This window comes from Carassius carassius, chromosome 20, assembly GCF_963082965.1.
Source record: "Carassius carassius chromosome 20, fCarCar2.1, whole genome shotgun sequence".
Taxonomy (NCBI): domain Eukaryota; kingdom Metazoa; phylum Chordata; class Actinopteri; order Cypriniformes; family Cyprinidae; genus Carassius; species Carassius carassius.
Window position 1 is genome coordinate 17,579,749 of NC_081774.1, and position 13,065 is coordinate 17,592,813.

At 36.9% G+C, this 13,065-nt stretch overlaps 1 protein-coding gene across 2 annotated transcripts; it reads left to right on the plus strand.

Annotated features, from left to right (window-relative positions):
* The first annotated feature begins 181 nt into the window (after positions 1-181).
* ano8a (anoctamin 8a) lies at positions 182-12,659 on the plus strand. 2 transcript variants are annotated; one of them, XM_059501961.1, is made up of 17 exons: positions 182-807; positions 2,645-2,755; positions 3,024-3,156; positions 3,305-3,443; positions 5,269-5,365; positions 5,457-5,573; positions 6,095-6,222; positions 6,349-6,510; positions 7,904-8,056; positions 8,210-8,336; positions 8,551-8,606; positions 8,754-8,828; positions 8,923-9,564; positions 9,711-9,902; positions 10,002-10,133; positions 10,700-10,810; positions 10,966-12,659. In XM_059501961.1, exons 1-17 carry the CDS (start codon positions 789-791, stop codon positions 11,578-11,580), a joined length of 3,009 nt encoding a protein of 1,002 aa, XP_059357944.1. In that variant the 5' UTR covers positions 182-788; the 3' UTR covers positions 11,581-12,659. The 2 variants fall into 2 exon arrangements, with proteins under 2 accessions (XP_059357944.1, XP_059357945.1); XM_059501962.1 differs by lacking the exons at positions 182-807; positions 2,645-2,755; positions 3,024-3,156 and adding exons at positions 4,724-4,861; positions 5,066-5,155.
* The last annotated feature ends 406 nt before the right edge of the window (positions 12,660-13,065 follow it).

Consider the following 13,065-nt stretch of genomic DNA (forward strand, 5'->3'; position numbering starts at 1 on the left):
TCCAGTGCCCTGTGGGCCCCTTCTCTGCACATTTGACATGTCTCCCTAACACACCTGATTGAGATAACTAACTAACGAGCTGATGATGATCTCAATCACGTGTTTTAGGGAGACATGCAAAATGTGCAGAGCAGGGGCCCCCAGGACTGGAATTGATAAGGGACAACAAACAACCCACTTTATGAAATGATCCTTAAAGAAGTGATCGATATTGGCTGAAATACAGCTCAAAGTACAAAACCACCTCAGCAAGACGATAGGTTCAGGAATTACATGTTCAGATCGCTACCAAATCCAGTCTTTGCTCTCACCTGTACTGAATGTCCACCTCTTCGTACGCGAGATCTTTGCGCATTCACTCTCATTGGTTCGTTTCAGTACATCTATGAATAATGCACCTCACGTTGCGTAATTTTCCAGTGAAGATGAGACAGATGGTGCATACACCAACTTACTGACAACAACTCACAGGCAAACAAAACAGAGAAATACAGCGAAATGATAGAGCTACGTGTACGAATGCACGGAAGCTGAACACTGCTCTTCTAAAATGATGAGGAAATCAGCCGAGTGCTGACAGCGCCATGGATGATCGATGTCAACAAGTGATTGAGGATTTATTCAGTGGTCAGTCAGTGGACGCTCTGCACCTGTTTGCATCTGGAAAAGGCTCTGGTCGCTGGGGAAGCCTTGCTGGACCTGGCCGTGCAGTTTCAGCACCAGTACCAACGAGGGTAACGGCACAGCTGACGTATTCATAAAGCAAAGCAAAGCGAAGATCTCACGCGATGTCCTCGGCGGTGTTAGGTGAGTGACACTCAGACAGTCATGCAGACAGTCGCATGTTGTTATCCAGCTGTCGTAGGTGAGTTCAAACAACAAATATGCGTTTATGTATCGCTGTGTTATTTTCTCTCTAGTGTATGACAAGCTTGATAGCTGTTAGGGGCAGAATACAATACAAAAGGATGATCTCTGAAGGTCTAATATTTGTCTAGTAAACCTTATTGGCCTGTTTGTTATCGTTTGTTGACATTGTGTGTAAGTGTTCAATGGTATAGGTATAGGCTCTTCACCTGAATGTAGTGGACACATAATACACACAGCATTTCCTGCCTATTGATGAAAATATCTCTAATCATGCTCATTCAGATCATTACCATTGTCTTTCAAACATTTGTACTTTAATAACCCCATATATTTCCTGAGGCATCAGTCTCCACCATATGTGCATTGAACCTGTTTGTTATGCCACAAATCCTCCCTTGATGTTCATTATGTTTGAATGCAGTCACTAATAATAATATGTTAAATACCACTAGAGCTACTCCGCAGCTGAAATCCATATTCATATTGTCACAGTTTAATGTAATTGTGTGATATTTTGCCATAAATGGGACTAAACATTTGTGATATTATTTTATCTAGTTCTTCTTTCTGTCCTAATCTGTTTTTATGTAAGAAAGCGCTTGCAATCAGGTAATATCTCAGACTCACACTTTTGCATGTTTTTTTTTTCGATTCTTCAAAAACTCAGAAATGTAATTTTGTACAGGCTGCCAAAGTGAACTTTACTTAACATTTCCTTTACGCTTCATGTAACCGTCACTAAAAAAAGAGCACAGTTTGTGACACAGTGGTCAGAAAATTGATTACATCTTTCACACAAGGAGTCTTAAACTTAGAATGAGCGCTGCTTCCATGCGAAGAAAGCTGTGTTTAATGTATTTGTTACAGTAAATGAAACCGCAACTTGACTGAATTTGCCACATTAGCAATAGCCATCTTATCCCATTAAAGTAAAAAAAATGTATATCAAATACAGTAGTCAACATTTAAAGTGGATCAAAACCTTTCATCAAAGTTGTTCTAAAACCAAAATGCGTTCTTGTCTTAGGACAACTTTGATTAACTGTTTTGCTCCACTTCAAATGTTGACTACTAATATATATATGTTTCTGGGCGTAATGGTAAGATTTGGGTAAGTGTAAAAACAGGCTTGGTTTCTGAGGATGTGGACAACGTCTGTTGAAATGTCTGTTTGGTTTGACCTTAATAGGATGACAGCTTAAATGGAAAGCTGAGTGGTTTGTGACGTGTTTGCAGAAGTTTTAGTGTACATACGATAAGTCACTCAAGGCCTTAGTGATGGAATTAATTAAATTTTTTGGTACTTTTTTGAAAACAGACACGCATATTATTTTTCAACATGGAAGTAAGCTGTTTTCTGTAAATGTAATTAAAAAAAATAATAATTAGCTACTGTAGGGAAATAACAAAGTGCAGTAAATGGTAAAACTGTTTGTGCTACAATATATATAATTATAATTAATACCTTAATGTAATATGGTAAGAAACACCAGTTTGCAATATCAAGCAGGAAAAAGAGCTGTTTTTAAAGCTAAAAAAAACCTGGAAGTGGATGACCCCGGAAACCAGACAAATGAAATAAAAAGGTGAAAAATAAGGTGTGATGTTTGTGTACTTTATAATGCTATTTATATATGCATCATTAAGGGCCTGATTGACCCCCTTTTTTTGTATAGTAACTAATATATATATTATATATATATATATATATATAATATATATTATATATAATATTACAAGAATAACTTTTTTTTCTCTCTCTCTTTGCAAACAGAGAAATTGCTCAGAGGTCGTCTCTTTCATGCCAGACAGTACCTCATGAAGCATAAAACTATGATCACAATGGCACCCACTGAAAACTGTGATGTTCTTATGACATTCCCAGGTGTGTAGGTTATGTCTTTCAGTTTTGCTCATTTGCACTAATACAGTTATTGATTAATGTAGATGTTTTTTGTTAGCTTCATATCACAAATGTTATAAATGTAACATTTACTACCTTACAGTATGAATGCAATTGTGCATTTTGGACATATAATATCTTTTTAGATTTATTTACAAAATATAAAAAAAATAAAGTGTGTGATAGTAGAATGTGAATTTCTTTGATCTACTGATGGACATATTTCAGCATGTTATCATCTTTTCCATAGACACCACAGATGACCATACACTGTTATGGTTACTCAACCAAATCCGGTTGGGAATTCCACAAGTCAGAATCCAGATCCGGCAGCATAAATACACGCACACCTATGCATTCTTCATTACCTCAACCTTTGAGAAGTAAGACACCGTAGAAAACCTGCTTGAGCCATCTCATCTTAGTTATTGTATTGTATTTTTCCATATAAATTGTCTGAAATGTTTGACAGCTGGTCACTGGGTCCTACATAAATAAAGCATTAGAATGATTGTTGTTTTTCGTCTGAAGCTTGTTGCGTGGAGCTGAACAGATGGGGATGCAAAAGGCAGTGAAGCCACGCTACGGAGGCGGCACTCGCAGGTTTTCATGTGAGGAGGATGACATCTATGAAAACATCGAGAGCGAGCTGTGTTTCTTCACATCACAGGTCTGCCATTAATCTCTAATTTCTTGTCTTCTCATATGAAATAATTAGATGTCAACACAATCCTGGCATTATGTAATAAGTTTGTTTTGGCAAACTGGTGGCTAATTTGCAAGAATTTGTACAATCTCAATCATAGATTTTCATACAAACGGTTTATACCCCAATGATATTTAAATGGGTCCTATGATGCGATTTAAAATTTTCCTTTCTCTTTGGAGTGTTATAAGCTCTTGGTGCAGGAAGAAGATCTGTAATGTTGCAAAGACTAAAGTCTCATATCCAAAGAGATACTCTTTATCAAAGTTAAGACTGCCACGCCCCCCTAAAACGGCTCATTTAAACATGCCCCCATAACTACGTCACTATGTGGAATTATTTAAGTAATTCCATCCAAATGTTCACGGAAAGAAAGCAGGCATGGATTCAGTAAACACAGTTAGAGTTGAAGCAGCCATGTCAGAGAGATGCTTTGTGTATCTAGGTGAAAGCAAAAGCACTTTATTTGGCCTTCGGAAATGAGATGCATTTAGGAATCTTTAAGAATATTTACAACAGAACCCATTTTATGGACGACCGTTTCATGAATCTAGTAGAGGAGGTCATTCTGACATTGCTACGACAATCTGGCACTTCTGTGTGTGTGTGTGTGTGTGTGTGTGTGTGTGAGAGAGAGAGAGAGAGAGAGAGAGAGGGAGAGAGAGAGATGGTCACACAGTGGAGTCAGGTGTCTTAACCATCCGTGGCTTGTGTACTGCAAACACGTACAAGCTTCATCACTGTGTCTGTCACGCCACTCTGTTCCCCTTTCGGGCTTGAACTGATGGTAAAACTAAGGACATTATTAACTGTCTTTACATTTATTTTGAAAGATGAATCTCGCGATTATGGAAAGGGATGTAACATTTCCGATGAGTTCTTGCAGTGTTTGAACAATCACAGTGCATGGATTTGTCAAACATTACGCGTTTGAGAGAGGCGGAGAATAGAGGACCTACAATAATGTACATTATTTGAAAAATAATGTGTTTTTTAACATTAAAGCATGTCAACATATTCTGTTACACCAAATACACAAAATAATGATCTTTAAAAAAGCATCATATGACCCCTTTAATTTAACGGTTTAAGGGAGGACTTTCATTACTTTTTTTTTATTTTTTAAGTGCCCCTATTATGCCATTTTTAAGGTTGCTAATATTGTTTTATGAGTATCCTAAAACGAGTTTACATGCATCCAAGTACAGCGCGTGTCAGAAATGAAACGCTTATTGCCATGACAGAATGACAGCCCTGGAGACTTGTCAATACATAGAAAAGATGGTATGGATTGTAGCTTACCAAATCGAGCTGGAGGTTGAAGTGGTTGATTGACAAGAGACCGATTCACAAGCACGACTGGACTAGGACGTTTCTCAGTGGTAAGTGTCAAGTGTTAACAAGTTTGTGGTGATTATAAGATGTGATAAAAAAAATTTACTCTCCCAGTCTATGATACAGCATCTTCTCGAACATATTAACCACAAATGTGTTACTTCGTGATGTAGAGCTGTAACAGAATAGATTCAAATTCCTGATGACTCGTTTAGGTAATTGAGAGCCGTATTTTCATCTTTTTTTGACAGACAATAACTTAATCTATCATGCACTGTCGGCTTCTCAACTTTGCAGATAGTTTATGTTCAAATACAGCTACATGACACACTGCATGAAAGGTAATATTCGAAAAGGCATAATAGGGGCACTTTAAATCTCATGTTTCCATACAAATCACAAATCACATTTTCTCATGAGATTGCATCAGTTTTTCCCTGTTATTTTTTTTTAGGAGCGTCAGAACATTATCAAATATTGGATGGATAATCTGCGGGCGAAATATGGCGAGGCCCTTCATAACATTCACTTCCTGGAGGGTCAACCAATCAGTACCATTTCTTTTCTTCTAAAATGTTTATCAAGCTTAAGAATTCATGTTTTTTCCCTAAATCTGATAAACATTTTGTGTGTCCTTGGCAGTACCAGAGCTTATAGCCAGGGGTGTGATTCTTCAAATGTTTCCTCTTCATGAGCAGAGAATACTGAATCAGCTGATGACGTCCTGGGTTCAGGCAGTCTGTGAGAGGCAACCTCTAGGTAAGAACTCCTGTGTTTTTGCCAACATACACAGGAGTCAACTAGCTTTTAGTTATTTTGAAATAGTTGGTGCTTTTCAATGGTTGTATAATGAGATTTCAGGCCAAGGCTCTTCCTTTAGCAAACAAACTTATGTGTGCTTTCTTCAGTACAGACCGATTTGCTCTGAGCAAATATGAAGTGCTACAGTATGAATTCTTAATGCAATCTTCGAGTCACATGTTTTGTTATGTGAAATGAGATCTCTAAGGAGGAGCCCCTCTAATAAGAAAAGATGATAAATTTTGGATCTAGGATGTTAGCTGAGGCATACTTCACTGTATTGTGGGCTGCATTTCACCTTAGCACCAATCTAAAAATATTTTATTAAAAAATAAAATCAACAGGGCCTTTTATCTTGGGGTAACAAAATAGGAAACCCTATTTTTCCCTAATAGTTATGCGTGGCAGATTTTATTCATATTGTTATATTGCAAAAAAGCAGATTAAGCCTAATTGTTTTGTTATCCCATTCCTGGCAGATGACGTGTGTGATTATTTTGGTGTGAAGATTGGCATGTACTTTGCTTGGTTGGGCTTTTACACCAACTCTATGCTGTATCCAGCAGTGATTGGATTTCTGCTCTGGATCTTTGCTGAGTCTGATCAGGCAGGTTGTTTTCCTTGATATCACAATCCTAAAGCTTTAGAATGGAAGTATGGAAAGTATACAAGTTTTTTTTTTTTATTTGGTTTAAAAGGCATGGTAATATCACCAACCTTTTCTGATATGCAGACAAGTCAGGATATCTGCTGTGTGGTGTTTGCCCTTTTCAATGTGGTGTGGGCAACACTCTTCCTGGAGAGATGGAAGCGGCGGGAAGCAGAACTGGCATATAAGTGGGGAACGCTGGACACCCCAGCAGAGTCACTAGAGGAACCCCGTCCACAGTTTCGGGTGTGCTGACATCATTTTATAGAACTTTAAATTATTAGACACAAAATGTTTGATAATAGCAGGTGAAGGTCACTAATGACCACCTCTATTTGTATACAATGCATTATAATGTGCTGATTTAGGGTCAAGACTTTGACCTTTGAAAAATAGAACGTTTAAACATGTTTAAATGTTTTAACAGCATTTATTTGAAATCGAAATCATAGATCAGTTAACTGTTTTCTTACAGAATAAAAGTTTATACACACACACACACAGTTGTATTCATAAGTTTACATACCCCTTGCAGAATGTGCAAAATGTAAATAATTGAAACAAAATAAGAGGGATCATGAGAATTGCATGTTATTTTTATTTAGTACTGTCCTGAATAAGCTATTTAACATAACAGATGTTTGCATATACTCCACAGGACAAAATAAAAACTGAATATATAAAAGTGACCAAAAGTTCTTAATACTGTGTGTCCTTTCCTGGATTGGAAAATGACTGTTTATATTTTGTAATCGTTGTTCATGAATCCTGAGCAGTTCAACTGCCTGCTGTTCTTCAGAAAAATCCTCCAGCTCCTGCACGCTGTTTGGTTTTCCAGCATCTTCTGCATATTTGAACCCTTTCCAAAAGTGACTGTATGATGAGATCCATATTTTGACTGGGGACAACCGAGGGACTAAAACACAACTAGCATAGCACTACTGATGCTCAAGAAGGCAACACAATGCATTAAGAGCCAGGGATGTAAACTTTTGAACAGGATGATGATGTGCAAATTCTTCTCATTTTGTTTAATGATCATATTTTTTCATTAAGCACTAGACTTCAGAAGCTACATAAATACTCAAATGTTTCCCAGGCGACAAAATAAGTACAATTAACCCCGATCATACAATTAAAGTTTACACCCCCCGTCTCTTAATGCTTTGTGTGGCTTTCTTGAGCATTAGTACGTTTTCACCTTGTGTAATAGTTATGCATGAGTCCCTCAGTTGTCATCAGTGTTAAAAGATGGATTTCAAAATCATGCAGTCAATGTTGGAAAGAGTTCAAATACACAGAAGGTGCTGGAAAACCAAAGAATGTGCAGAAGTGGTGGATTTTTCTGAAGAACAGCAGGCTGTTGAAGGCAGTTGCTCGGGACAAACAAGGCACTCATGAACAACTATCACAAAATATAAACAGCCGTAGGTCATCCAGTAAATTACACATATATTAGTATTATGATTCAAGGGTATGTAAACTTTTGAACGGGGTAATTTTTCTTAAAGAAGTTATTAATTATTTTGTCTTGTGGAGTATATGTAAACTTATTTTATGTGAATAGCTTATTCAGGACAGTACTATGTATATTACTGACTAGTTTCTACTTAAAAAAAAAAATTTACTTGCATATCAGGGAATTAAGCGTCGCAGTCCGGTGACTGGCTGTGAAGAGTTTTTCTACCCACCATGGAAGAGGAGAATGTTCCGCTGGTTGGTCAGCTTTCCCATCTGCATCCTTTGTCTCTGCTTTGTCTGTTTGGCCATGTTTATCTGCCTGGAGTTTCAAGTAAGGATACTCTGTGACGTTTATTACAAATCTTGCTACAGCAGATTATTTCAAATAAAGTCCTGGAATGAAGTTTCAAATATATTTGTTTCTCATATTTAACTAATCATTGTTAAAGGGTATTCAGGTATTCATGACTTGTGTCTCTTACAGGAATTTGTCATTGAAACAAAGGAGTTGCCAAGCATGTGTAGATTTTTCCCAAAAATTCTTCTAGCTGTAACCGTTACTGTATGTGATGAAGTGTACAAGAAAATAGCTCTCTGGCTCAATGATATGGGTAAGACTTAAATCTGCTAATAACATTTACAACATTAAATGTGTGTTTGTATTTTCATTACAGAGTATGTGTAACTGAATTTAGCCAGATTGGGACATACATTTTGTTATTATATTAGCAGCAAACTTGAATTTTTATTGATTATTTCATAGCTTGTTTGTTCATTGTTTTTTTTCTTCAGTGACACCTGTTTGTTTTTTTTGTTTTTTTACAGAAAATTACAGACTTCAAAGCACTTATGACAATAATCTCATCCTCAAGACTGTTTTTGTAAGTTTAATGCTTTATTTAACCTATTTATATATATACCAGGAGATGTTCAGTTTATTAATGTATAGTCATACTGTAAAAACAGTGCCATTGATTAAATATTGTGTATATCTGTAATGGTTAAATATTGTGTTCTGCATTTTAAAGTTTCAGTTCGTAAATTCCTACCTCAGCCTTTTCTACATTGGTTTTTATCTCAAAGACATGGAGCGGTTAAAAGAGGTAATACACTGATGACAGAATAATGTTAAAACAACAAAGTGTCATAAATGAATCATTCAGCCCAGACAAAAAATTGCTGTCTTTGAATTTACAGATGCTGGCCACGTTGTTGATCTTCCGCCAGTTTCTACAAAATATCAAAGAAGTGTTACAGCCGTATCTCTATGAGCACCATAAATCAGGTGCTCTGAGGACATTGTGGGACTTAATTCAAACCATGGTCCTGAACTATAGTCATTTAATAGTGGAAAGAATACGACTGACTTGCCAAGCCAGTCTGGGTGTGAATAAAAGTGTCTCACCTCCAGAGCAATCAGAAAAGAGAGAAAGGAGGAGTTTAATCGCCAGCTACAGAGTTCCCAAAACAGAGGAAGGGGATGATGATGCTGGACTGAAGCAAAGGAAGGTCAGCTTCACCGAGAAGGTGGAATACAAAGACAAGGTTGTGGAAGCACCGACACAGGCCAACTTACAGGACGATGGCAGTCCTACCCTTGTGGAGAAAGGAATGGATCCATCCTTAATATTTGATATACGTGATGATGACGACGACGATGATGATAGAGACACTGATGATTCTGTGAGTAAACCTCAAGGAACTCAGGGAAGAAAGATCAAATCTTCTGGGGAAAACAACAGAACGGAAAAGAAAATGTCCTGGATGGACCCTCCAGAGGAGAACGAATCCACTGTTTTGACCCAACCAGAGATTGAAAGTTGCATGCTAACTTATGAGGTCTGTGCTCCTCTGTCTTTATCATCGGCCTGACCAGCTGATGCTGTTATTAATCATACAAGTTTAGAAATGCTATTTATGAACCCAATGGCTTGTTTACAAACTGTATCAAAAACGAGATCATTTTCTTTTATTTCAACTTGCAGGATACTCTTCAGGATTACCAGGAGATGTTCATACAGTTTGGCTACGTTGTGCTCTTCTCTTCTGCATTTCCTCTGGCAGCAATGTGTGCCCTCATAAACAACATTGTAGAAATCCGAAGCGATGCCTTAAAACTTTGCACAGGCCTCCAGAGACCCTTTGGGCAAAGGGTTGAAAACATTGGACAATGGCAGGTCAGGAGATCCATTCAGAGTTGCTTAATAAATTATTCATAGCAGATTGTATTTCTAGTTTGTGTTCATTTGCTTTGTTTGTTCTTAAAATTGAAACAGATCGCAATGGAGGCAATGGGTCTGATCGCAATAATTGTGAACTGTTACCTTATTGGCCAGTGTGGACAGCTGCAACGACTCTTCCCCTGGTTGAGCCCTGAGACAGCCATCATCTCTGTTGTAGTGCTAGAGGTAAGAATGAATGGCAAAAAAACTGCAAGGTTTGTGGTCGGTAAGATTTTTTTTTTTTTTTTTTTGTAAGGAGTATTTTGAAAGAGGAATATGCTCAACAAGGCTGCATTTATTTGATCAAAACTACAATGTGGGACATTATTTTAAAATAACAGTTGTCTATTTCAATATATTTTAAGAAATATTTTTTTCCTTTGTTGGCAAAGCTGAATTTGCAGCATCATTACTCCAGTCTTCAGTGTTACATGATCCTTCAAATATCATTCTACTCTGTTGATTTGGTGCTCGAGAAACATTTATTTTTATTGATAATAATGTTAAAAAAGGTGTGCGGCTTAATTTTTGTGTGAAAACCATGATATATGTTTCTCAGGAATAGAAAGTTCAAAAGAACAGGATTTGAAATAGAATCTTTTATAACACTGTAAATGTCTTCCGATAAGTTCTTGCTGAATACAGCTATACATTTCTTTTGTATATACATTGTGTAAAACAAACCTAAATCTTGGCTAAATTATGTTTCAAATGTAGTAAATTGAATGTATACCTTCTCATATGGTTTTCAGCACTTCGCCATTCTAATCAAATATATAATTCACGTTGCAATTCCTGATATTCCAAACTGGGTGGCAGATGAGATGGCCAAACTTGAATACCAGCGGAGAGAAGCTCTCAAGGTAGCACAGCACATGAGTGTAGGCTAACATTGTTCATTGTAATGTATAGATATTGATATATCTACATGTAATTTTAATGTGTATATCAACACATTAAGGATAAAAATCTTGGTTAGTTGAGTTAAAGGATGTATCATTGTCTGTTTCTGCATCAGAAACATGAACGCCTTGCACAGCAACACCAGCAGCAGCAGAGGAGGAAGTCTGAAGAAGAAGAGGAGCATCAAAAAATGGCAGAGGAATTGGCACGACAAGATCAAGACAAGTCCGATCTGCAGGGAGGTGAGGAACATCCCCGTGAAAAAAGCCCAGGGGCCAAGTTCAGCTCGGGAGATAAACTCAAAAGACCCAGCTCCCTTTTAGGCAACAATAATGTAATGAAACTTAAACACATAATCCCACTTCAGGGTAAATTCACCTCTACCACTTCTCCCACAAGCGGCGAGGCCAAACTTCCAGGTTTTCTAAAGTTCCTCAAATCCCAAGAGTTAAAAAAGGAAGCCGCTGCTGCAGTCACACAAGCAGCTACACATGGGAGCCACGAGAAATCACAGTCTCCCAGCAAATCCTTCAATCCAGGCAAACTCTTCAACTTTGGGAAGGAAAATCCATGTACTGGTGCTGAACAAGTGAAACCAGAAGATGCCTCAAGGGCCACTAATGCACAACAAACTAATAATGACCAAAACCCTTCATCAGAAGAGCTTCCATCTGAGGTTGAAAAGGGTGATGGCTCAGACTTTGGTACTAATCCTTCAAAAAAACAGTGAATTAAATGTTGATACTACTCAGTTAATATATAGCACTGATTATAATGCTTAACATTTGCTTAAATGTGATAAAGCAATCATGTAGTGAGTTGGAACTGCATGTCAGAAATCATTTTAATACAATATATTAATCTGAGACCTCCATATATAATTTACTCACTGAAGGCGGCATGCTAAGTCACCTGCATGATAAAATCAGTTTAGGCATGGGCTAGCAAGAAAGGACGTTTGAATGAGCACTGTAAAATCTATAGATTTTATATTTTTCTATGCATTATTATTTTTCTTATATGATACAGTAAATATGACAATCTAAAAATAATGCATTGTCCTTGCTAATTTTGATCTTATGAGTGTGAATCCACAATGCAATAAAATGAAATTACTGCGAAAATAAATGTAAAAAATGGTATATCAGAAACAGTGTACACCATTACTTCAAAGCTGTTTTTTTTACTTTTATACTATTATCATAAAACAAATTAAATGCATATACAATATCTTATTAAAATTAACTAAAATACTTACAATAAAATGTGATACAATAGACCATGACAAATGCAGTTTTTTTAAAAACTTAATATTATAATACAAATTTTTTAACTAGTCCGAATAATGGGAACAAAATCTGATCAAAAGAAGTTTCTGTATATCTGTATATATATTTTTTTTGTCTTCTCACCTATACTTCTTTTTCCCATTCTGATTACTTACAGGAGCAACTCAATAAATTAGAGTCTTGGAAAAGTCTTTTTTTTTTTCAGTAAATGTGAGACAAAATCATTACAATTAAAAGAACAAAAGACTTAAACTACTTCAATCTGTGTGCATTGAATTTATTTAATACACAAGTTTCACAATTTGAGTTGAATTACTGAAATAAACTTTTCCACAACATTCTAATTGATTGAGATGCACCTGTGTATGTATGCTCGTGTTTTTCAAAAATCAAACCGTAAATGCTCTGATCTGAGTGTAACCCTACATACAGCAAAACTATGACAAGAATATGCTCAACTGGAAGTATAAAGGAGGATGAGATCCATCAAACTGAAGAAAAATAAAAAACATCCAATGAATCTATTGGAGTCATTGTGCATTAATTGCTTTAATTTGACAACTATTTTCAATAGAAACTCAAAAGCTCTACTGCACAGCTGACATTCAACTGAGACTCACTTCAAAGGTCTGTCAAAGCAACTGTCTGGTCAGAGTATTAATGCGTGAGGGACTTCCGCCCTTTGAGCATTCGGCGTAGGATGACTTCGATCCCACCAGGACTGCTTATTCTTTTGATCCACCCATGGGTCCTCTTTCGTTTGATGTTCTTCGGCTGATATTCTGTCCCACGTTTGACTGTGCGGACTTGTTGATAGTGCCAGAATGGCTGCTGGAAAACACAAGCTCCCTCTGCTTTGTTGTTCAGGGTTGCTTGTAGGACAGGTTTCTGCTCTGCTCCTGTCCTTGACAGAACCAAGGAACTGA